This window comes from Asterias amurensis, chromosome 13 (genome assembly GCF_032118995.1).
Source record: "Asterias amurensis chromosome 13, ASM3211899v1".
Taxonomy (NCBI): domain Eukaryota; kingdom Metazoa; phylum Echinodermata; class Asteroidea; order Forcipulatida; family Asteriidae; genus Asterias; species Asterias amurensis.
Window position 1 is genome coordinate 16,328,578 of NC_092660.1, and position 26,168 is coordinate 16,354,745.

Below are 26,168 nucleotides of genomic sequence, written 5' to 3' on the forward strand. Positions count from 1 at the left end.
TTTTTCAAATTCTGTAGTGATCCTGGCAAATTTCTGTCCCTGCTACCATCCAGCGACGGAGTGCTCCTGGATTGCCAGTCGGTCCAAAAGCCCCGCCAGAACCTTTCACCATTGCATTGTTCTGCTCATGGCACTGGTCAATTGCTGTGTCAGTTGCTATTGCTATTGCTATCGCTATGGCAGAATTTGTTGCTGGTTTTGTGCATCACAGACAAGAATTCTGCTTGGACATCTGGAAGTTTTTGCAGCGAGAGTCGTCATGTCACGGATGTGTACGGAAAGCCATCTGGAGTAGTGTGTGTGGTCTAGGGCAAACATGCGGGGCATAATCTGTACCGCAGTAGAAGAAGCTCTAATGACAGGTTCTTGAGCCAGTGGACACAGTCCTTTGTTTGCCGTGTGCACAACTTCTCAAGAGGCGGACTATCTGGCTTAATGGCATCATTACCATCGTAAGCTTGTTGGAGGAGTGTAAAAAGGCTTGCAGCTTTGACCTGATGTGCATGGCTGTTCTTTGTGACTTGGCTGGCACGTATGAAAGAATTGGCTGTTCCGGAACATGCAATGTCAGCCATACCAGGGCTTTTGTCGATCCACTCTCTCCAAGTCAGTCTCCCAGCAACTTCAATGTGGCCACCTCGCTGTGTAAACGACCCAACATGATTACGAAACGATCATCTGCTCTGCGTGAGTGTCCGTCCGGCCAGCTAGGTTCACAGAACTTCCTTTGCACGACGAGCATACAGGGGTTGGTCAGCGGCAAGGACAGAATTTGACGTTGGTTCAAGTTCTGAACTGCTGCCTTAACAATGTTCATGGAGTGTCGTTTCATTGCCCTGGAGTGTACATTGTAAAGAAACAGAGGCAGCAGAGCCTTGATTGCGGTGGGATGGCTTTGTCTCGAGGGCAGCTGGTGGCACAATGGGCTGTTGGCATAGGTGGTACTGACTTGGTGGAAGAGCCACCCTGACTAACCACCGGTACACTATGTTCAGTTCCATCATGTGTGTGTGATGGATGCTGCATAAGTGAGATGCCAATGTCGTGGAAGGAATCTTTTACAGTTGCAGGCAGAGCTTGGATTGTGGTCGATGTAGTCCACAGCCCCTGTTGTAAACAGTCCAAGACGCAACTTTGGCAGGTACATTTTCCACCCTAAGACCGCCTGCAATGTCTGTTGCAACAGCCTGTCATATAGGAGACACATACTCCCAGATTGAGGCTTGTCAACCAGCCCTCTACTTTGGGTTGCTGCATGGACCTTGAGGGATAACTAGTTTGGGAGTGGAGTTTCTCAGCAGCATCTATGATGTACTGAACTTGACTCCACGTTCCGTGCATGCTTCGCGCGTATAGTGCCCACTGACCATGCTACGCATATTGTCAGTTACAAGAAAAAGAATGGTCTGTTGCTAATTAGTGGAATGACCTTACTAAAAGATTAAGATGAGGGACTATGCAGGGGAACCACCCCTAGATACATTTTAGAATATAGGGGAGAACACATGACAAATAAATGGCTCTCATGTTGTAAACATGCGAAATTTTCCTTTTTTTTGGTAAATTTTGACCTTGACCTTTCTGCAAAACCTAAAGTTTTGGTGATCTTGCAAGTATTACCAAATGAATTGGCATCCCCAATATAGTTGGAAAGGACACTTTAAGAGTTTTTCTAGATTATTTGGTTCAAAACTTAAGCGTGTTTTTACATAAGACCATGCGGATTGGCGGCCATTTTGGATTTTGACCTCTCAAGGTCATCAGAGGTCAAATCTGACTTCCCTCCACATCTAAAAATGTATCTTATGGTCCAACCTTACTATGCTAGAAATTTCATGCTTTTCTCAAAAAGTGCACAATCTTCATAATATGGGAGCTTATCCGCTGTGTCATCATCATATGTGGCAGGCGTTCGATTTCAATGCAATTATTGTGAGTGGATTGAGCCTCACGACCCTTGTGACTTGATAACAGCATCGCGGCGTTTATATCCCAGACGCCATTTTGAACATTTCAATTTGAGCTCGCTCATTATTTAAGATCGGTATGTTTATCTGTACAACAACATTCACAAAGAAAGGGACGATATGAAGCATAAACGACTGTGTTTGGTGATTTACATTAGGCCCTCAAGCTGCGCCTACATTCAATAGAAGTGAAGTGACTGCCAGTAGCATCAGCATCACCTGGAACCCTATCCCATGTGGTAGCAGAGGAGGCAGTATCACAGGTTACAGAGCAGAGTTGTATCTAACTGGACACAACCAACGTCAACAGAATGTGGATGTTTTAAAAAGAAGAACGTCTACTGCACGGTTTGTCAACTTGTTTCCGTGTACATCATACACCATCGCTGTAACTACACTCGGAACAAGCGAAGGCTTATCATTTGAGCAACAGGAGACCACAAATACTGTCGGTATGTACATTAAAACATGTAACTGTTAACCGAAATGAGTCTGAAACAAAATGGGAATAGGAACATTCGAGGAAAGTATTTAAAAAACGCATTACAAACACAGCTTCACAAAAAAGGCACTCTGGGAGAATGCCCGAGACACGTGCTTACAAAGAAATATACCCTTTGTCGGCTGCATGTCGAGACAGAGTCAAACAAATATTCACCACCTACAAATTACGTTGCATGTTATTGTTCTTATAACAGCACCAGGACGACAATTAGGCCTTACGCTGCTTGATTATTTCAATAACTTTGAAAATTGCTTTAAATTTAATATTTCCAGTAGTTTATTTATGATTGTGTGTTATTTATTTTTCTTTCTGTATTGCATGTATTCAAATAGAGTCTCCTACATGGTGGGACAAATAAAATTGAATTGAATTGAATTGAATTGAAATGGCTGGGCTAATTTGCTGCTTCATTTTGCTCTAAATGATGCAATATTGTACAAACAACTTAAAGAAACGTATAACAACATCACCCATGTCTTTATACACTAGCTCCTGGACGAGTGACCATGCTGCGGGCAAACCCAACCTCAGACGCAACCCAGATACATGTTACTTGGCAGAACCCCAACGCTAACAACTGTCCAGTATCTAAATACACAGTGGAATATCAACTCGCCAACAGGTACGAGTTTATTATCACTAAAAACAAGCAAATTTGCAATGCTAAAAATGAGTCGTATATTACTACCAAGTATAACTATGCATTGTTTGTTTCATCTCGGATCTTGATGTATAACTTGAGTGAAAGAACATTTTTTTTTATAATATCATGTGATAACGGTTCCTCACGTACAAAAATGCGTCAGTTAATATAATAATAGTAACATGTGTCCAATAGCTTAAACTCGTCACTGTTCTTTTCTCTCGCCGGTAATCGCAGACGCAAAAACTATAAACAGGCGCAGGAACGATATTTCAGAGTAATGCCAGCTACTCAGATTTTTGTTTTCTTCGCACAAAATAACCGATGGCGTGAAATCCTTTATAACAATTTTCCTTTAGTTGTTGCACTAGGAATAAATCCTTTAAAATAATTGTTTTCTTTAAAGGGACCGGTGTGACAGTAAAGTAACCCATAATCGTCAGCAGTGGCTTGATGGCTCCCAGTCAACAACAACCATAGCTGGATTATACCCTCACTCTACATACAGCGTGTACGTCACGCCTTCTAACAGTGCAGGAGCAGGGGGGGAAGCATCAGCGATAGTCATCACCAACGACACTGGTAGGTATATTAAAACTGGTTTGTACGTCTTGATTAAAGGCAAGATGTGGGTTAATGGAGCCTTTACCAAGAAAACAAATGGCTTTCCTTTATTGAAGAATTGCAATTGTTAGTAAAAACAAAATAGCAAAAGGGATGCAAAGGTATGCATAGGGCACGTGACCCTGGAGTTTGTGCATTATAAATATTTTGTTTTTCTTATTTTCATCTTCATTGATCAAGGGAGGAAATTGGTAATGGTATAGTGTGTAAATAAATTATAACAAATGAATTGAACATGTTCAATGTTTACTTGAATGTATTGTTGGTAAATTCAAATGTCGTTCTGACTGAAGGATAAAATCGTTGATGCACTGCTGTATGTATACATTCACGACACTTAGTAATCAGACCATCGTTTGTTTATTTGTGTAAAAAATTGTTCCCAATTATAGCACCTTCCGGTCCTCCAAGAGATGTGGAGTCTACTGATGTTACCAACCAAACCATAGCATTATTGTGGAAACAACCAGAGTGTGGCCAGCGTAACGGAATCATAACCCAGTATCATTACACACTCATTGACAGTGAAGAAGGAGTATTCGAGGAAGATACAACCTCTAGTACGGGGGTAGAGTTCACTGGTCTAGTTCCCTTCACATCGTACACACTGTCAGTATCTGCAGAGAATCAGTTTGGTTCAGGACCAGTTGCTTCATATACGACTCAAACAAAAGAAGGAAGTAAGTAGTGTAATATCGTTTAATGTCTACAGGCCTATAATGCACTACATAAAGACAATGATTGTTTTTACTAGTTTCAGTCACCAACATGTATAATACAACTTTTATACATAGATTACTATGTTTTCTCTTATAAGAGTAGATGTAACAACAAATAACATCTCACCCGACTGCCCCTTCCCAAACATTCAAGCCACCTGGAAATATATATTTGTTTTCAAACATTAGAGTATATGTTCCTGAACAACAAAATAATTGTTTTGAGTAATTGTTTTAACGACTTATTATATGTTGAAAACAAATAAATAAAGTTGTGTGGGGGTGACTCCGCCTACCCCTTTTGTGACGTCAATCGAGGCAGACTTTGCCTCGATCGAACATCGAACACACGTACGTGCAAGTACATTCAAGTCTTAGTCGTGAGTTTGTACGTTTCGAAAAAGTTTGTTTCTTGCATTTTTCCGGCAATGTCGATCCGGTGTATTGCTGCTGGATGCAGCAAAACAACTAAAGATGGGGGTCAGTTTGTAAAGTGGTCCGGTCCGACGTCTTTTCCAGTGCTGTGCAGCAGATACTTCGAGCCGTCGTGCTTCGAGAATCCGGAATACACTACACATTTTGACATTAAGAGAAAAGTTCTTTTCTATAACATAACGCCATCCCAATAATTTGTCCAGCTAGTTGGGTAGTCGAAGAAGGTACCTGAAAGACGTAACGAACCTAAAGGAGCATTTGCCTAACATGAAAAAAATCATGTATTGTTCAATTTTGAGGGCATGTTTTTAGCTTGCGCGAAGCGTCACTAAATTGTGTTGTCATCGCGCCTCGATTGACGTCACAAACAGCGCCCTCTCGGGTCGGGCTTATTTTCAAATTTGTAAATAACATGGAAACTAATTTTGTAAAACCTTAGTTAATTGTTTATTCATATTCCACTCATCGAAACACATAATTTTATAGTGACAAAAGCTTTATTTTGACAAAATCCACTTCCAGGTGACTTTCAGCTGAATGTGAACAAAATGAGTTCCCCCAACATACCTGACCACAAGAAACACACAAACACTATTTAGTTACAAAACGATGGTGGCTCTGTCTTAATAGTTGAACCATCCTGGTGTACTTCATGTTTGCTTGGATATTTCTCTCACGTATTATTATAGTGTGTGTTTTATATTAGTATAGAAGTACTGGAAGTATTGTTAACATATTATTTCAGTTCCTCCGCCCCCAAGCAAAGTCACTTTTCCAGTTACGAGAAGCGACAGGATCACCGTAGCGTGGAATGCTCCTAGTCCTCCTCACGGCATCATCATTAGCTACGAGATCCGCTATTGGAAGACAGGGTCAGGGAACCAGACATTGGGTGATACAGTGAGAATCACTAAGCAGTTTGCTAGTCAGTACCAGACGAGGAAGATCTCGAATTTGGAAGGAAGTATAAGCTACTCAGTCCAGGTAATACATTGTAAAATTATTAAAAACACAAAACCAGTTTCGCTTGATTATAAAACACGATATTATTTTTGGATCCTGTTGAATATATTTTTTTTTGTAAATGCAGGTGCAAGGGTTAAAGATGCTATATCAGATTTTTGGCCGATTTGACACACAAATTTTGATTTAAAATTCAATAGGTATTTTGATGGGGGTCGAGAAAGTTACAAGCGTTCATTTGAGCCATTGCTCGAATAAGTCCGCCAATTATTAGTAGCAGTGAAATAAAGTGCTCAAAATTAGTTTTTGTCGGGATCCCGAGAATATATCACGTGACGAATTCTTATGTGTTTTATAAGAAACGTTTTAAATTGTTGTCATTTAAGTTTCTGACCATTAAAAGTAAAAGTTACACTTTTTTTCGTTAGAGCGGGTGATACTCTTTGAAATACCATTCACTCAAAACAATATATTTTTTAATGTTTGGGGCCAAAAAACTGACATAGCATCTTTACCTCTGCGGAGTGCCAGAAGTTTCGTAGCATTTCCACGAGTAAACACTAACCTCAGCAATCAACTTGTCGTGTTTGTCGTGGCGATAAGTCGACTTTGAGAAGCAACATTTTCATGAAAAACCGTCTTTGAGATATAAATTGTCAGGACAAGTTGACATCTTAGTGTCAGTAAGTTGACTTTGAGAGTTAAATTATCAACCCAAGTCGACATCATAGTATTCATGTAAGTCAATTTGCAGATTTAAATCATCTCTTAAGCTTAATATTACTCTTCTGCAAAGACACCTTTTAAGTTATAACTTATCCAAGTTTAATATCAACTGCATTCAAATTGAAAAAAAAAAAATAACAAATCGAAAATACATAGAAGACAAAAGAAGAAGAAGAAGAAGAAAACAAAAATGATTCCTCTACAAAACAACCGTCAACAATTTAACAACCACAGCAAGACATGGACCTGCAAGACCTATCTTCAATATGTATTACGAAATTTAAGCCCATAGACCAGAAGAATAGAGACAATCAAAACATGCCCTCATCACCAAATGAATACTGCCATGTCCAAGATTCAAGAAATATCATCTTGTATTTTATTTAAATTTTCACGTTTTGATAATTATCTTCCAGGTCCGAGCTGAGACAAATGTTGGACATGGTCCATGGAGTGACATCGCAACCGTTACTACTGATCCCGGAGGTAACACTAATACTATAAAAAAAAATCGAATAATTATTTTCTTTAAACCGTACGAAAGGAAATCGTGCTAAGTAGGCCCCTAATTAGGTCTTTAAAAACAATTTCATTGCTCTATCACGTTCCATAAATACACAAGTTTACCGAACCACCCATGGCCACACAGCATCAGAAAGCCCTAATAATGTAGAGACTTGACCAAAAAGGTGCAAGCAGCACAATCCATAGCAAAACAGTTAGTGAGCCTGAAACAAAGTGGATCTAAAGCATTATATTGTTTAGATGAGAAAGTATGAAGTTACTGTAGGCTCAATTTGTGTTTTATTGGATCATGGGGCCCATATTCATCTGTTTAGACCATGGGAAGGAGTTGTGTTCACCAAGAGCGAACGTATCATTTTGTGGGTTCACCTGCCACTCAAGAACATTAAAACAAAAACAATTAAACAACATGAACCCGCCTTCGCGGTTTTAGCTGGTTGTCAACATCTACTTTATTAACATTTCCTCATCCGGTTTGTTGCAGCCAACTTCCATTTTTCTTTTTTTCTTTTTTTTACTTATGATAACAATGCTTATTTGTACACACTTTTGAAAATGAGGAACAATTGGGAAACAATTATCATCTTGACATGCGTTTCCTTTCCACAGAGCCAAGTCAACCGCGATCTCTGATCGCTAAAGAGATAACCCAGACGAGCATCACACTCAGTTGGAAAAAGCCACAATATCCAAATGGGGTGATCGTAAATTATATTGTATGTATACCCTCTTCAGTATTTTACTGCCGTATAACGCCCTCAGACACCGTCAAAACGATATAAATTCTCACACAAGCAGAGGAGGTTGGCGACCGATGTATAGAATTTAGACGGAATATTTATCTCGACGCAGTGCTTCATATAAATGCACGCTTTAAAATAAGCAAATGAGTAACCCCCTGAGCCTGGTTTGTACTAGACTGGATTCAAGTCCCGTTCTCGTACGGGAGGCCCCTAAGCCGTCAAATGTAGCTACTGTGGTCCCGAGAACAGGTTGGGGAATGCAGAACATCACAAAATAGTAGTTTTATGAGATTGGCACGAGATTATAGGACTTGAGTCAAGTCTAGGTTTGTACCTAATCCATTATCGTTGCTGCTTACCTTTGTATACGTTTGATGGAAACCAGATTTCAATGTCAACACCCTGTTTTACACTTATTAAAGGGAAAGTCAATTAGATTTTGTGGATAGTTATGATTTTATTTCAAACAAACATTTTGAAAACGTAAGAGCGTTTTCCAAACATGGTAGTAAATTATCAAGAAGGACCCGATCTTAACTTTCGTTTGTTTGTACCACAGACATAAAGAACCTGTCTGTGGTTTGTACTCACACATTTAGTACTCATTAAACAACAGGTTGAGCACCGTGTACTGGCCCGTCCATACGACCAAAGCTTCAGCTTTAACACTCGCTCGGAATTTTGGAGCTCAAAAGTATTGGTTACGTCTTTAAATGAAGTCATCAGCGATTTGGAACCTTCTACGCAATATGAGGTTCGGGTTCGGGCAGTAAATAATGCCAATATGAGTGGAAATATTTCACAAGTGGAAGTCTTCACTGAATTGCCATTGGGTAAATATTATTTGTATTATTATTATTGGTTTATTGAAAATGCAAACATGGCGGTCAAAAAGCCTAATTGCGGATGCATATATACAAAGAGTAAAAAATACAAGAATTATTACTAAAAATATATTAAAATTTGAGAAAAAACATCAAAGTTAAACGGACACATTTTACACAAGGGAGCAGGTATATACAAATTACCGAAAAGGCACTACCAAAAAAAAAAAAAAAAAAAAAAAAAGCGAGATAAGCCATAAAACAAACAGTCATTTAACAACCAAAACATTAAAATAAAAAAAAAACGAAAAAAAAAAAAAAAATGAAAACAGGGTCAGCCAGAGAATTGTTAAGAAGACAGAACACCACAGATAAAAACACTAAGATTTGTAGTCAATTTGGGAATACAACTGTTGTTAAATATACTGCCGTCGATTTCACAAAAATCTTCCTAACATAAGACTGATCTTAGGACTTAGGACGAGTCCCAGCCCTGCACTGTAACATGCAGACCTTAAGATTAATCCTAAGTTAGGACGAGTTACTCGTCCTAACTCGGGATAAGACGAGTCCTAACTCTTTGTGAAATCGACGGCTGGTTCTACATTTAACAGCAGTGAGCTGAGCAGCATTTCTAAAGTTGTTGTTCCTATTAGGGGGAAGCCATCCCCGGAGACTACTGGAATTTAAAATGGACTTTCCAAACTTTAAGACGAGGCTTTCGAGTCTCTCTGAAATTGGAGGAATAATCAGTTCATTGCAAATGTCAGAATAAGAATGGTCTCTGCAATAAGTATGAGTCAATGTAATACGGAAAGCTTTGCGTAGCATTCTTTCGAGACACTCCAGTTGTTTTTTAGTTAACCCAGCAAACCAAACTTGTGATGAGTACTAAAACAAAGGCCTTACATACTGCACATACTAGCTTCAGATCTACATTTGGTAAATTTGACCGTCTAAGTAGGCGTAAGAAATAAAGTGGTAGATACAATATTATGGTAGAAATGCTCTGTATCTTTTATTTTTTGTGTGTTTTGTTTTGCTGGTGTTGCTACTGTGTTGTTGATGTTAGCTGTTGTTGTTTCAGTTGTTGATTTTCTTCGTATTGTTGCTGTTGCTCTTGTTATTCTTGTTGTTATTCCTTTTGTTTGAGGGGGGAGGTGAATGGCTGGGTTTGGAAAAGGGGATAACGTTAGGCATACAAAAGTCTTCGAGCTGAACAAGATTGTTTTGTATTTCTGCCACTTTCTCGATCCTAGATCTTACTCCACCGGATAAGCCTGCTCTCATCGGGGCGGAGTCGAGTGTCACACATCTGACCATCCGACTAGCCAGTACCAACGCCTCTAAATATACCAGGTAAATTGCTTATAAATGGTTATGTCATGAGAGGGGTAAGTTTAAAGGTATCCTCATCAATGAGTGCTGCGAAAACTGCCGGGAACTCTAAACATTGCTTTAAAATGTTTTGCAGGGTGTGTACTTAGCCATGCAGTAACTCAGTGACATTTAATGTTGTTGCAGTTGTTTTGTACACACGAGCTGGCTCATATGCTATGATACCCTAAGCTGGACCACAACACACGTTATTTAGGGGGTGTCACTCCATCTTGTCCTCGTCATTTTTATTCAAAACTCGTATGCCAATATTGGCAATGGTGGATGAAACAATATTTCAAATGATATTCGTTAAATGAGGTTGAATTACCTAAAGATGTAAATAGCACAAACAAATCGTTTAAAATGGCAAAATGAACCATCTTAAACACGATGGGCACATAATCGTGGACCCATGTGCTGACATCGAACCCTAAAAATATGTCATAAGTATTTCAAATAGTCTACATGCTCAGATGTCTTTTTTTCGAATTGGAAGTTCTTACCAGATTGGTGTGAAGAACATTGCTGGTGATTCGACCTTGACTGGCAAAAAATCTAAACGATCTGCGCCTGAGCTTCGGCACCATGACGAGGATCCCTCTGCTTACATTGCTGCTGAATTACCTGGAAGACTCCCAGGAAAGTTTGTCGTTGGTGACAACAAAATCTACGGCGGGTACTGGAATCCACCGCTGCAAGAGGGCGCTGTGTACGAGATCTACGTCGGTGCTGTCAGCAGAATAAATGAAACGGTATGCCGAAGCAAGTTATTATACTATCGAAGAAACAAGATATATCATTGTGTCTAGCTTAAAAAAAAAATAATAATACCTGTAAAGTTTTGTTATTTTTGTTTTCACCCAAACCAATTGACAATGTGTACTGACCTTTTTTCTTTTAACTGTTTATTTATTCTGTTAAATTAACTGTTTATTTTATTTATTCTGCCACAGAAAGCGAGCGTGGTTTGGAATGACGAACCATTGACAGTTGAAGGTGGGTTTGATTTTAATTTAGTTTAAAACGGTGTAAGATTTATCTCTGGTCAAGACAGTTGCTGCAAACATGTTCCTAACTTCTCGCCAATAACGCACCATCCTTCCTAAATAAGATCGTGTGTTACACAATCATCACGTTTTAAGAAATCAAGATTATGCAACTACTGGTGACTCTACCTGGCTAAACAAATCACATTCCGTGATGGCAATTCTTAAGATATCGTTCATTCCGAAAGTGGATTCAACAAGTAAAGTTGAATCCGTAATAAACGTATATAAATCAGAAACTGTTAGCACCCGGGAAAAACACATGTTGGTTTGCCATTATAGGGGCAAGAGGTACCCCACATGTTTCCATACTGTAATACACATTAAGGTAACACTTTTAGGGCCAACCCCTAAAAGTCATCTAAAGTTTGTGTATGCAATTCCAAGGACACACTAAAGACACAGCAGAGGGGCGCGGGGCACCATGCATCTTGCTCCAAATCAAGCACAACATGGAGTAAAAAGAAAGATGTCCTCTATAACAAATATACAGTATAATCCGAACGAAGGTGCAATAAGCATGTCATCTGCTATTCTTCGTAATGAAATATCATGCTCGTATTATTATCTATCGTAGTGGATGGAGATTACTCGGAGCCTAACGCTGCTGGATCGGTTGTTGCCGTTATACTCATTTTTCTGGTGTTAGTCATCATTGTTTTGCTCGCCGCTGTTTTCATGTAAGTTTTGTTTTGGTTGTCTTCAGGCAAAAGTAATAGTGTATAAGGAAAATGCTTTACTAGTGACAATTATTCTTACCCTGCTGTAACGTTGGTGAAAACTGTCCCCCTTTGTGATGATGGTCCGTATCACCCCAGTCGAATTGTTGTGTAATACTGCCTATAAATGAGGGCAAAATCAAAATGATACTTTTTAGTTTCACTATATTTTATATTTCAAAAAATAGAAGTTTAGGCCAAGTTGTGTCCGAGTACCCTCCACGATGCTATTAAACAAGCTCAACATGTCCCACCAAAACTATTACTTTTTAATTATGTGCTCAATTAACTCTTTGTATACTTGTTTTCATTCGAAGACGCAAGTGGAAAGAAGGAAAGGCAGTGGATGGACAGAACGGTGTTAATGCAGTTTCTCTCAACCCACCAGACTATGAAGGTATGACGTAAACACAAATATACCGATTAATTGTTGATTTTTGTCGAGGCAAAGTCAATGTGGCATATGGGCCTAGACAAATGTTGCCACAGTTATCTTTAAAGATAATTACTCCCACTAAAAGGCTTAATCACGAGTGTAGAGAGAAAACTTGGAAAAGTTTGAGAATGATCGAACAAATATTGTTCGCAACTCGTTTTGTTGACTTTCAGACACGTATTACAGACCACTTTAACCGACGTCGTCACACACAAGAAAACCTGTGTTGTGTTATTTGTTACTTAACGTTAAAAAAAAAAAAAAAAAAAAATTAACTCCAAGAGTAACTTTACTTCTTCAGACATTGAGCTTTCAAATCGTGGCTGTGATGCATCCGCTGACAAAGTTTCCCGTTCATCTACCGACCATTCCTCCAGACAGTCGGCCAGTATCCCCGGCCCATCTGCACCGAAATCACCCACTAAGGATCAGGCTGGTGCCGGTCCGTCAACATCAACCAAGCCGGCTATCAAACAGAAGCCGAATATTAGGTCCAGACCCAAGTCAAAGAGTGCGGTTAAGGGTGCATCTGGCTCATCAACTACGGGAGCCGTGACCATGACTGATCTAGCACGGTTCATCAAAGCAAGAAAGTCTGGAAAGATCAATGCATTTCAGCAAGATTTTGAGGTACATTTAACCGGTGTCTAACATTATCTGCTTCTTAAATAAAAGGGGTCGCTAAGTTGAAATTCAGTACTGTTATGCCAAGATTTTCTATTAGATAGATTCACTAAGAAGGTGGGGGAAGTTACGCAAGTCTCTATAAACATTATGTTAAAAGCCATTGTATTTAATTTAGTGCCCCAAGCCTGTAAAATTGGTTATCATCCAAAATCGCCAAACGACAGATGTATTTGTTTGATTGAATGGGAACATTGAAATTGAAATTCGATCAAAACAACTAGCGACTATATGACCTTTTGACTCTTACAAACTTCCTAAATGACTGTAAGAACCCATTTTTGTGTACCATATAATGCTTTAAATTTCGCTCCGAAAGAATTAGTTTGAACAAAAACGCGTATTAATTTCATCAAAATATTACAATTTGTTTTGTTACTATTCGTTTCTATAAGACGCTCCCACCTGCACCCAACCATCCCCAGACGGTCGCATTGGATGATGCGAACAAGAAGAAGAACAGATACAAAAATATCTCTGCATGTAAGTAAAAGTTTTAATCCAGAGGTCTTTGGTTAAAAAACAAGCTGTAGGCCTTTCGTCAACCCAACCTATTAAAAACTAGCCCAATCACTTTCCACTGAGGCATATTAGTTACTATAGTTAAATAGTATGTTTGATAGATCCTTATTCAAATAAAAATAAAATATAAAGCATGTATTGAATAATAAACAAACAATAAATTCACGTCACATTGATCATACTTTTCTTTACAAATTTAACATTTAAATTTGAGTTTGCTGGTGACCTAATCAACAAAAATATTGACTAATATTGTGGTAGTTTTGGAAGGCCAGTGTCAGTGACACCAGTGTCAGTAACACTCTGCTTCAACTTACTGCACAGATTGCAAAATTTAATGTCAAAGTTTACAATTAATTGGTTATTTACTTCTTATGTGCAATAATGACTAACGGTATAGGTAATTTTGTAAAATGTCTCATTGACTTGTATAGCAAAATTAACAATAATGACCAATGTTTTGTTTGGCTTTTCCTCAAGTCATGTCAACGTCACTGTTTTTTTTATATATTTTATTTCTTCTTCAGATGACCACTCACGTGTTGTGCTCGAGCCACTTGAAGGACATCCACATTCGGACTACATCAATGCATGTTACATTGACGTATGTGTTAAGTTATTATTTTACGTTTTAGCAATAAATAAATGACTATGTAAATTTATTATTGAAAACTCAAATTGATGTTTACTTTGAACTCTTTACAGGGATACAAGTACGATGCCAAGTATATTGCATGCCAAGGTGAGTCAAATTTAGATTAACAAACTACGATTTGTCAGTTCGGGGGTAAAATACTCCTAAGTGCTATTTTGTGAGAGCATGAATCGCCAAGATCCGTCAAAGTAGCATTACAATGAACTGAAACGGTTGGGTTTGAAACTTCTACATCAGTCGTAAGTTAAAACCGTATTATATATCTTGAAGTTAAGCTGAGCACAAAGTGGTTTTAATGTTAAAATGTGCATGATTTACGGTGATACGCTGGTCAAATTTGTTATTCAACTTTTCCAAACCCTGGAAGCAACTTCTCACATAAGTGTTGATGAGTTTTATGAGGACAAAAAAAAAAAACATTTTGTTTATTCAGGTCCCAATCAGACGACCGTGAACGACATGTGGCGCATGGTATGGCAGGAACGTGTTGGGAAGATCATCATGCTCACAAACCTCGTAGAGAATGGAAAGGTTACAACATTTGTCATACGTCATAACCTAGTAACTAGTTTGAATTGAATATGTAATCCACCATTATACATAAACTGACAAACCTGTAGATATTTTGAGATCGGTCGGCCATCTGGGTCACGGTAAAATAGTGAAAACCGATTACACATGTTGCATGACATCGATTTGGGAAAAAAAAAAATAAATGAGTCTTTTAATAACAAAGTGGTTCGCAGTTATGTTTTTAGAACAACATTACTTCAAAATCATAGCCAAATCATTTTACATGCCACATTTGTTGTATACACATATGCTCTACAGAAAAGTGAGTATTTTGGGCGGGGTGGTTAATGGCAGGCCATTCAGATAGGCACCAGCAGTGTTTGGAGTCAGTACAAGGGATCGATATTTTACATGAGTGAATCTTAATGCCTATTTTATAATTCAGGAAAAATGTGAGAAATACTGGCCAGACGTAGAGTCTTCCACTAATTATGGTGAAATTTTCGTCAGAAATGTTGAAGAAAAGAATAGTCCGACCTTCATCTTGAGGACTTTCCACTTGTCAAAGGTAAGTTAATATATTTTAAACACCAAGTTGCTTATCGAAACTCACCATCGGTGTAATTATACCGTCTCGCACCTGAATTTCTCTAGTAAATGAGTTTTAATTTTCTAATCATTTATTTATTTTCCACCGTTTTCAAAATGTGTATTTAGTCCTATCTTATTATAGGGATGTTTTAGCGACAGTCTACTTAAATCGTGTTTCTGTGTCTCTGATGTTTGAAGCTAATTCAATTTTTTTTTTATAATAAAAAGTACTATATTTCCACTATACAGTGCAGCGAGCCCGAGGGTGAGTACCGCGAGGTTCTGCAATATCATTACATCACGTGGCCTGATATGAAGCCACCCGAGTCATCGTCACTTTTACAGTTTATTGGACGAGTACACGCCTCAGAAACGATCCAACATGGTCCTACTATCGTGCACTGCAGGTATGCTCACACTAAATATAGTCCTTTATCATGATGCTACCATCTTCGTCATGTTCTCTCTATTAAATAACAGTAATGGATGTCAATATTCATTGTACAAAAAGGAACCAGACTATATCTTCCTCCAGCCTCGGTTTGGTTGCATTGATTTGAATTTGAGGAAACCAAGATGGCCTCCCGTGACAAAGGTATATTGTTTCGTCCCTGCTGCCGTATCAACAAAGTGAGTGAAAATGCTATAACTGACATACAGATCCTTGTCATTTGATTGGTGGAACTTACTTCACGTGACATTCACTATTATATTACAACCATCCGCACCGGCGATCAAAAAGACCTATTCGCCCATGGGGAATAGCATTTCCCATTCAACAGTTAGGATCATGCTTGTTCCCAATGTTTTTGAACAGTACAGCGCCGCCGCGCCACTGTTAAAACAAAGAAGCACCTGTGTAAAAGGTTGTGATCCAATTTATGCATTGATATGATTTTCAAGTTGTCAGTAATTTGTGTGATTTTTCATAATGTTAAAATACATCAAATGACAAGGATCTATAATATGTCAGTTAGATAAAACAAACATTGAGTGGCTTTAATTCGCGGAATGGGAGGAATATTATCGCTCGGTAAAATTTGGACTGTTCCATTATACTCGGCTTCGCCTCGTGAAATGGAACAGTCCAAATTTTACCTTGCGATAATATTCCTCCCATTCCACTCTAAGCCACTCAATATTTGTATACTATTTGCCTCTTCTGAGTGTTAAACCTACTGTTGCAAACTGTTTGTGTTGTCTTTCTTATTTAGTGCTGGGGTTGGCCGAACTGGAACCTACATAGCATTGGACGCCATGATGGAACAGGCTCAGACAGAAGGACAGGTCGATGTACTCAGCTTTGTGCGGAACATGAGGGACAAGCGCTACTTGATGGTTCAAACTGTGGTATGGGAACAAACTTTAACAATTTCTAAGTTACCTCAACATGGATGTTTTTAGAGTCTTTTTAATAATGCTTTGACATTACTGCCATTTTAAAGTTATACACTTTCAACTTCCTTGAATGGATCATCTAACTGACTGGCACATCAAGCATCTGTCATGCGGTCAGTGGCACTGTTCATTCTGAACCAGAACTTTTTTCCCAAGCTGACAATTAGGAAACAAATATCTGTTGATCCTTTTCTTGATTAATGATAGCCCCATAAGTGGTCAAGCCCTGTCCTGTGAGAATGATTGACACTCCTTTTGGGAATCTGTTACTTACTTTCTTAATCCTCGGCAGTTTGGTATACATTTTTCCACTTGTAATACAATTACCGCAATCAACCGACAACTCGCCCTGTAATCACATTGTTGATCCTTTCTTTATAACAAATGATTGACAATCCCATTGACTGGTGCAATTACGTTTTATACAAGTCGCCCTGTTCTCAAATGGTTGATCCTTACTCTATGAGATATGATTGACACTCTTATTGAGGTGCAATGACTTCTTATCCTAATCCGCTGCAGTTCGTTATACAAATTTCGTTCAACTTGTAATACAATTGCTGCACTTAAAAGACCAGGTTTCATGACCTGGTTTTGTGACCCCTTAGGAGTAGAGTAGAGAGTTCCATTAAACTTTGAAATTGACTTAAAAGAACGAGTTATTATTTTAATTATACAATTTTCATTTGTACAGGGTCAGTTCAAGTTCATCTACGAGGCTTTGTTGGAGTCCAGTCTGTCCGAGAACACCGCTATCTCAGTGGATCGATTCCCACAAGATTTTATCAAACTGAAAAAGCGTGATAAGAAAACTGGAACAAACGGCATGGAAGACCAATTCCAGGTATACTAGAAGTTTCAACGTATGCATTAAGTATTACATCCGAAATAAACACAATGTATTCTGCACATCTCTGTGGAGTGATATTGCTGTTTTCTTTGGTTCCAATACTTATATCTTCAAATATCATTTGCATACTCACAGTGCCTTGGAGAGGACCCTAGTCTTTACAATGCCCATGTGAAATTTGTTTGGTCACATTTTTGTAACGTCTTCATAACGTGGTTGATAATTAAAGACAAACTCTAGTTTGATGCTTTTTGCTTCCCATTCGCACTTGTTTGTCGTTGTAATGATTGGTATTGTATGTCCAACTGTGCTACTCATTTGTATCTTAACAGATGTTAGATACTTTCACTGCATCAATGAGTGACGACCAGTGCTACGGAGGGGGGCAGCCTGACAACGCAGACAAGAACAGATTTGAGGATTGCATTCCAAGTATAATTTTTCCATATAATAATGTGTTTTTCTGTTAGTACGGTTTAACAACAAGTGAGTCACATGAAGTGATAATTGACTAGAGAACGACCCGCCTAAAAAAAATACAAATTCAGTTTTATAGATTATATATGGATTCACAGATGAAGCTTCACACAACATAGTCACCGTTTTCACCTAAAAAGGGTATTAACCGAGGCAGCCGAGGTGAACGCCTCAACCTCGTAATGCATGCAAATCAAGTTAAGAAACATTTTTCGAGCAGTAAAAAAGCTCGTGATTAGACTAGAATTCATATCCATGGCCAGTCGCGAAACATTATGCCCTGACTTATTGACAACGTAACAACAGGTAAGCAGGAAAGTAGCTAATCAAACAACTTCTGAACTTTGATGTCCGTATCACATTTTCTTTGAAAATTATAAAGCTGGGTAAAAGAAAGTGTTAAAAAAGTTACAGAGGAAAAGCTACATTTTGTGAACCTTACCCTGCTTGTTGTTTCCCCATCTACTCAACAACTTTATAAAATATCGGTCAAATTAACCCATCATGAAGATGCTATTTAAGCTAACATATAGTCTGATACCTTGCTAGGGGACAGCACCAGACCATACCTGATGACAACGGGTGACGAAGGTAGTACTAACTACATTAATGCTACATTCTTAGAGGTAAGTTAAAACCAAAAGGCTCATGACATCGATGGTGTCTGGTAAACTGGCTGGAGCAACTCAATGACTCCATTGATTGATCAGTTTGTATTTTGCTGATTGTCTTAAACCAAAAGTGTGATTTTACACCATTGCTTCGTTCTTAGAGGTAAGAACCAAAAAACATGCCAGTGACATCGATGGTATCCATCCAACTGACTGGAGCAGTTCGATTATTTTCACTTATATGATCAGATTGTACTTTGCTGAGTTCTAAGACGATATTTTATAAGGTCCAGTGATGCCAACTTGCTTGCCATTTCACCTTCCAGGTTGAAAGCTTATGGGGATAGAAGTTTCTCAGTTGCAGTCCCCCCCCCCCCCCCCCGCCTGTGGAACGGCTTGCCTCTCACCCTTAGATCACAACCTGAAATATCTTAATTCAAATCCAACCTCAAAACTTACTCCTTCAGTAAAGACTACCATTATTTTTTCCATTGGTCATATGAATAGGTTTTTTTCTAGATACCAGCGCTTTATAAGATTTATTATTATTATTTATTATTAAATATTATGCGAATGTTTGATTTTTACTTTGGCTATACAGGGTTCCAGAGGCAAGCACTCCTACCTGGCCACACAAGCTCCTCTACCCAGCACGATGGGTGACATCTGGCGCCTCGTATTTGACTATAAATCTTCCTGTATTATCATGCTCAACTCCATGGACAATGACCCAGTGTGTGAACAAACATAAAGTTTTCTTATAAATGTATTCTTTAAATTAAATTTATTTCGAACAGTAGTACTTCACAAAAAGATTTCATTACATTGACAAGATGACACATAACTAACTATTATTATTATTATTTTTTTTTTTGGCAATACAATAACTTCGTTCTGGAAACAAACTGGAACAATTTTTATCTTTGAATAGCTTTGCCACATAATGCATATTTTACTGTTAAATGAATTTGAATCGTGACATTACTAAACCAACGAATTTAAAGTGGACTTTCAACTAAAGTTGCTTATTCCGAAAATCATTACTGTAAATTTACACTTAAATTGCGAGATAATAATGAAAGTAAAAACACTCTTGTCACACGAAGTTGTATGATTTCCGATGCTTGATTTCGAGACCTCAAATTCTAAATCTGAGGTCTCGAAGTCAAATCCGTGGAAATTTCTAATTTCTAGAAAAATACGTCCCTTCGGAGGGAGCCGTTTCTCACAATGGTTTATTTCATCAACCTCTCCCCATTACTCGTTACCAAGGAATGTTTCATGCTAATAATTATTTTGAGTAATTACCAATATAGGGTCCACTGCCTTTAAAATAATAAGAGTAGATTTTGTTGCCAGGTGGAAGTTAATATCATTATAGGATTATATAGGTTGTTTTTTTACTTATGAAATAAGTAAACAGAAATGACTCATCTATTGTTTTTGTTTGCCCTACTCATCAGCAGAGCATCCCACAGTACTGGCCGGAGGAGGGCACCTTGAGCTTTGGACCACTGACTGTCAAGTTACTGAGTGTGGATCAACGCGACGAGGACATGATTGTGCGACAGTTTGGCATCACGTACCCACTTAGAAATGTCAGTATTTGTTGCAACAAACAATTGTAGCTAAGTTAATGTTGTTTGGCTATTTTTTGTAAACCTCTGTTTAGACTGTTTCCGTGTGCTGTGTGAACGCACGTAAAAGAACCCAGTGCACTTTCATTCATTCATTCATTCATTTTTTTTTTTTTTAACCACACACAAAGAAACGGTTATCGAAAAGATTGGCAGCTTAATGCGCCATTGTTAACCATTACATTGTGCTATGTAAAAGGAATACGTAGGATTTGATACTTTGCATGGTGGAAATAAAATATAGAAGAGTTTGCGGTAACACCATGTAATGACTATCTCTAAATGAGTTGGGGTGGTTCTGAAAAGAACCGTTGGCTTAACTCGACGTTTCGAGAGAGAGGAATACGTATCACAATCCAGTCCCATCATTGCATGAAAATACTGTATGACTTAAAAATGTAAACCCAGTGACAGATGTGCACGCTATGTTATAAGAAGCCACTCTTATTCAAACTATTTAAAATGAAAACCCCCATTTGGCTGGAAAAATTTATATATACTTATGAGAAATAGTTATGTTGGAAAAAATCTTTCTCCTATTTGTGTAAAAACATAAAATAAAACTGTGGCTTTCCATCTGGTTTCTTAATTAAATTTTAAGTAGGCCTACATTTGTTTTGACCTAATCTTGCACAAAAGTCCTCGTGTAATTAATTTGTTTCATTCTAATTGAAAATATTAATTAGCAGAAAGAGGTGCAGACTGTATGCCATATCCAGTTCCTGCAGTGGCCCAAAAAAAAGGACATCCCCAGCTCGCCGTCTAGTCTCCTTAAATTGATTGAGGCTGTCAACACGTGGACGGAGGAGCATCCTGATGGACCACTCACAGTCCACTGCATGTAAGTCTCGCTTAAAGGCAGTGGACACTATTGGTAGCTAGTTACTCAAAATAGTTATTAGCATGAAACCGTACTTGGTAACGAGTTATGGGGAGAGGTTGGTAGTATAAAAACATTGTGAGAAACGGCTCTCTCTGCAGTGACATGGTTTTCGAAAAAGAAGTAGTTTTCCACGAATTTGATTTCGAGACCTAAGAATAAGATTTTGAGGTCTCGAAATCAAGCATCTGAAAGCACACAACTTCGTGTGACAGGGGTGTTTTTCTTTCATAGTTGTCTCGCGACTTCCACGACCAATTTAGCTCAAATTTTCACAGGTTGTTGTTACTTTATACATATGTTGAGATACAGCAGGTGAGAAGACTGGTCTTTGACAGTTACCAATAGTGTCTATTGTCTTTAACACCAGATTGGTTTAAAGTGTTTGGCTGGTGGCAAATGTGAACGACAAAACCAAAATACCTTTTGGGTAGCAACAAAAATCACGTATAAACCCAAAGGGAAACGGAATGGGTAATTTTAATGAGTAAATATTTTTTTAATACAGGTTCAAAAAATGAAAATGTACTAAAATTGTATCGTCAATTTGGGTGTGACCCCTGGCTACAGCAGCTAAGGGTCTCAGGCTTCTGAATGTCACACAGAACAAAGTAATTTACAACAGGTAAAACCCCATCCATATGGCTAGATAGCTCAGTTACTTAAACATGAGGTCGTTGGTTCTAGTTCCGTATTTTGTCTTAGTTCAATCTTAAATCATGTTTTAACAAGGTATTGTCAGTTGCCGAGTAACCAAACACTTGTTCTAGAGTTGTTCGATTAATTGTTACTATATTATTCTCTTTATCAGTGACGGAGAGGGTTGCAGTGGGACATTCTGCACCCTGGTCACCCTCTTAGATCGACTAGAGCAGGATGGGGTTATTGACGTATTCCAGGCAGTTAAGAAACTCCGCTCAACTCGAGCTGGAATGGTCAAGACATTGGTAAGAATATTCAAAATATTACGGTCCTGCATAGAACAGTACAACAACAACATTTGACCTAGCTGAAGAAAATCAATAACTGTCAAATTTTGTTCTACTGTATTTTTTTGAGAAAACAAAAAGAGGTTGCTGTTGCAAAGAAGTAAAATTTGTAAAATAACTGCACAAAAAACATTATACACTTTCGGTACAGACAAAAAAAAGTTCACAGATTTACAAATAATTTACAGGGTTTGCAGAAGGTAATGGTGAAAGACTTCTCTTAAAATATTATTCCATGAAATGCTTTACTTTTTGAGAAAACATTAAAACAATATCAATTCTCGATAGCCAGAATTACGGATTTATAGTAAACACATGTCATGACACGGCGTAACGCGCGGAAACAATGGTGGGTTTCCCCGTTTTTTTCTCCCGACTCCGAAGACCGATTGAGCCTAAATTTTGACAGGTTTGTTATTTTATATACAAGTTGTGATACACAAAGTGTGGGACTTGGACAATACTGTTTACCGAAAATGTATAATGGCTTTAAGTTTTCCTGCTTAATTAAACTGGGTCAAGAGTGGTACTTGCTAAAGAGCCAGACGGATTGCCAACAACAAACATTGTTCACCACATTTTGTTTATACTAAAAATATAATGTTTGCCTTTTGAAATTACTGGAAGGCGTGAGAATAATCTAACCGTCAAAATTTGTTGTTGAAATGCATTTTTATGTTAAGTTAGTTATTTTGTTTTTCTGTGGTTCTTTATTTTAGGCTCAGTACCAGCTGTGCTATCAAGTGGTCAAGTCGTATCTGGATGAAGCTTCATCGTCAACTATCTATGAGAACGTACACCGTTAAACGGGATCACATTACATGCATTAAAGTATCAGTTTGGCTGCGTAAATTGCTCATATCCTTATCAAGTATTGTCTATGCATATAACAAGTTTTTATATAATTAAATGTATTGATTAAAAAGTATACACGTTTGCATATTCAAGATTGGTTAGTTACTATAAGTTAAAGTCATGTGCTTAATTGCTATAATAACCATGACAGCTTTCTATGTTGACCATTACACAAATGATTACCAAGGAATTGTTTTAAATCATGAGGAGTCAGTTCATTTCCCCTACCGAAAAACCGAAATGGTTGTGCCAAGGCAATAGTGTACGCCAGTCTATGGTATGCATTGATAAGCTAAAATGTCACGTATCAGCAGTGTGAACAATTTTCATAGAAAAGCAATTTGTCTCAATACTGAAAACTAAGGTCACAACTGTGTTATACTATTTGTTGTCACAGCGCTGCAATTATTCAAGTTTCCAGGGCCCAATTTCATAGAGCTGCTAAGAACACAAATTTGCTTAGCATGAAATTTCTTCCTTGATAAAAACAGGATTACCAACAAAATTTCCACGTGATTTTCAGGATAAGCAAACAACAAATGGAAAATTTGTTGGTAATCCTGTTTTTATCAAGGAAGAAATATCATGCTAAGCAAATTTTTGTGCTTAGCAGCTCTATGAAAATGGGCCCAGATAGGAATAAAACCGCGTGTGTATACAACCAACGGATGAATCTGTAGTCAATCTGAAGTGACAGTCCAACAAAATCACAATGAAATGATTGTTTATTCGTAGACGATTGTTGCTTGGCGGTTCATAGTGATAGTACACAAAGAAAATGATTCAAATGATTTGAGCAAAATCACATTAGGTTAGACAACGATGATGACATATGACCTAGGCATAATATCGAATTTTAAATGTACTCTCGTTTAATCAAGAAGACATAAGATTAAAGTCACCTGGAAGTGGTATTTTTTCAAAATAAAGCTTTTGTCACTAATATATGTGTTTTGATGAGTGGAATGTGAATAAACAGTTAACTAAGGTTTTATCAAAATAGTTCTTATGTTATTTACAAATTTAAGAGTAGGTCCCGACCCGAGAGGGCGTTGTTCGTGACGTCAATCGAGGCAGACTTTGCCTGCAATGCGTAGAGTAAACACACTTGCAAAGTACATGAACGGTCCAAGTCGTTTTTTTTTTGTTTTTTTTTCATTTTTTTCGGCAATGCCGACCAGGTGTATTGCTGCTGAATGCAGAAAAACACTCATTGAAACGTACAAACTCACGACCTGGACCGTACATGCACTTTGCACGCGTGTTTACTCTACGCAATGCAGGCAAAGTCTGCCTCGATTGACGCCACAAAAGGGGTAGGCGGAGTCAGCCCCCAAAAAAACTCTAAATATTTTTTAAACATATAAATCTTATGTTTGAAAGAAAAAAATATATATGTTTCCAGGTGACTTTAAAGAATTCAATTGCATGTAAATGCCGTGCACAATCACAGCTAAACAACTTTAAAGATTGAGTTGAGTGAGTGTGTTAAACACAAACAAGACAATTGAGGGCGGTATGCTTATGGGGACTTTCGTACAATGACGGCAAAAGGGACGTGTGTATCTAGCAAAACGAAAGGGGAAGATGAACATATTTCTGAGGGATTCGAAATTTATAATAGTGGATATTTTATGATATACTTGCATGAACAACTTTATTTCATATGCTTTAAGACATGTTTGAATGCATAATACGCATACGCATTGAGTTAAATCATATGTAAATCATAACTCGGCTTTAAATTGTTTCTTTCTTAGCAATACTTCTTTGATTGTTCTGGAGTGTTTTTTGTTTTGTTTTTGTTTTCTTTGGGGGGGGGGTGGTGGGTGTTCAAAGTGAATATTAATTTTGTATTATCCAGTCCGGAATCTACTTCGGACAAATAGAAGACAAGTCTACATCTGTTTTGCACACACGCTGTGTTAGCTTCGTTTGAGCGGGTGTGAGCCACGTACTTACATAGATGTGCATACAGCGTCTTAAAGGGTCTATGTAACTTTTGTAGGACAAAAAACACAATGTCCACAGATTTACACTAAACTTACACAGTTTGAAGATAATGATAGTAGAAAGCTTCCCTGAAAATATTACGTGCTGAGGTGCTGTAGTTTTTGGGAAATGAGTAAAACAATGTTACGAAAATAATTTTTGTCTCATGAGACAAAAATTATTTTAATCATTTACAAACGTATTTTCATGACATTTTTTTACGCATTTCTCAAAAACTACAGCACCTCAGTAAGTAATATTAGAAGGGAAGCTTTCCACTATCATTATTTTCAAACCCTGTAAGTTTAATGTAAATCTATGGACATTTTGAAAAAGTACCCAAATCCTTTAAGGCTGTATCAAGACACATTTATTCAGGAGTTATAATAGCCCTTGTGTTTTACATTAACTTTTACTCAGATGCTGTTATAGTAATGTGCAGTATTTTAAAGCAAATATGAAAACGAACACTTTCATCTTATAAATGGAAAAACTATTTTTTTTTTTTTGAATTGTGAGGTATGCTAACATTTGGGGTAGAAGATGAGCATGTGTTTTGTATAGCAAGCTATGTCTGAATAAAGAATCGGATTGTTTAAAATAAAAATAAGTTTGATTCATATTTCAGAGAGTTGTTAACAGGCTGATATAAAGCTACAATGGCGGTTAGAGTGACACAGTCTGTTTCAAACTATTTAAAGGCAGTGGACACTATTGGTAATTACTCAAAATAATTATCAGCATAAAACCTCACTTGGTAACGAGTAATGGGGAGAGGTTGATGGTACAAAACATTGTGAGAAACGTCTCCCTCTGAAGTGACGTAGTTTTCGAGAAAGAAGTAATTTAGTAAGTTGAGAACTTGAGGTCTCGAAATCAACCGTCTAAACGCACACAACTTCGTGTGACAAGTATGTTTTTTCTTTCATTATTATCTCGCAACTTCGACGTCCAATTGAGCTCAAATTTCCACAGGTTTGTTATTACATGCATATGTCGAGATACATCAAGTGAGAAGACTGGTCCTTGAAAATTACCAATAGTGTCCACTGTCTTTAAACTGATATTACGGATTCAGGAACCCAGTATTAGTGTCGCACCTACTCCCAAAAACGTATATGGTAGGGGTGAATCAATTGGAAAATCTTTAATGGGAGTACATTTATTGTTGCACTAGCCAAGGGTTTTATTTAAGCAATTTTACAAAAATAAAATACTAACTCTAATTGTTTACCATAGAATTGAATTTGAGCATTAAA

The 26,168-nt window shown here is 37.8% G+C and overlaps 1 protein-coding gene across 1 annotated transcript in view; it reads left to right on the forward strand.

Moving 5' to 3' along the window:
- The window catches only part of LOC139945877 (receptor-type tyrosine-protein phosphatase F-like), a 59,831-nt gene extending 36,497 nt beyond the window's left edge, over positions 1 to 23,334 (forward strand). The window contains exons 18-46 of the mRNA XM_071943377.1: positions 2,126 to 2,419; positions 2,962 to 3,094; positions 3,522 to 3,697; positions 4,132 to 4,419; positions 5,639 to 5,877; positions 6,999 to 7,068; positions 7,717 to 7,823; positions 8,467 to 8,683; positions 9,934 to 10,033; positions 10,551 to 10,806; positions 11,008 to 11,050; positions 11,678 to 11,780; positions 12,137 to 12,216; positions 12,557 to 12,885; positions 13,335 to 13,422; positions 13,989 to 14,065; positions 14,167 to 14,203; positions 14,550 to 14,647; positions 15,075 to 15,197; positions 15,470 to 15,627; positions 16,435 to 16,570; positions 17,313 to 17,462; positions 17,801 to 17,900; positions 18,495 to 18,571; positions 19,158 to 19,289; positions 20,020 to 20,154; positions 20,880 to 21,034; positions 21,885 to 22,020; positions 22,782 to 23,334. Of these exons, the coding sequence (XP_071799478.1) occupies positions 2,126 to 2,419; positions 2,962 to 3,094; positions 3,522 to 3,697; positions 4,132 to 4,419; positions 5,639 to 5,877; positions 6,999 to 7,068; positions 7,717 to 7,823; positions 8,467 to 8,683; positions 9,934 to 10,033; positions 10,551 to 10,806; positions 11,008 to 11,050; positions 11,678 to 11,780; positions 12,137 to 12,216; positions 12,557 to 12,885; positions 13,335 to 13,422; positions 13,989 to 14,065; positions 14,167 to 14,203; positions 14,550 to 14,647; positions 15,075 to 15,197; positions 15,470 to 15,627; positions 16,435 to 16,570; positions 17,313 to 17,462; positions 17,801 to 17,900; positions 18,495 to 18,571; positions 19,158 to 19,289; positions 20,020 to 20,154; positions 20,880 to 21,034; positions 21,885 to 22,020; positions 22,782 to 22,868 (4,124 nt within the window). The 3' untranslated portion in view covers positions 22,869 to 23,334. The remainder of the gene's footprint in view (positions 1 to 2,125; positions 2,420 to 2,961; positions 3,095 to 3,521; positions 3,698 to 4,131; positions 4,420 to 5,638; positions 5,878 to 6,998; positions 7,069 to 7,716; positions 7,824 to 8,466; positions 8,684 to 9,933; positions 10,034 to 10,550; positions 10,807 to 11,007; positions 11,051 to 11,677; positions 11,781 to 12,136; positions 12,217 to 12,556; positions 12,886 to 13,334; positions 13,423 to 13,988; positions 14,066 to 14,166; positions 14,204 to 14,549; positions 14,648 to 15,074; positions 15,198 to 15,469; positions 15,628 to 16,434; positions 16,571 to 17,312; positions 17,463 to 17,800; positions 17,901 to 18,494; positions 18,572 to 19,157; positions 19,290 to 20,019; positions 20,155 to 20,879; positions 21,035 to 21,884; positions 22,021 to 22,781) is intronic.
- The last annotated feature ends 2,834 nt before the right edge of the window (positions 23,335 to 26,168 follow it).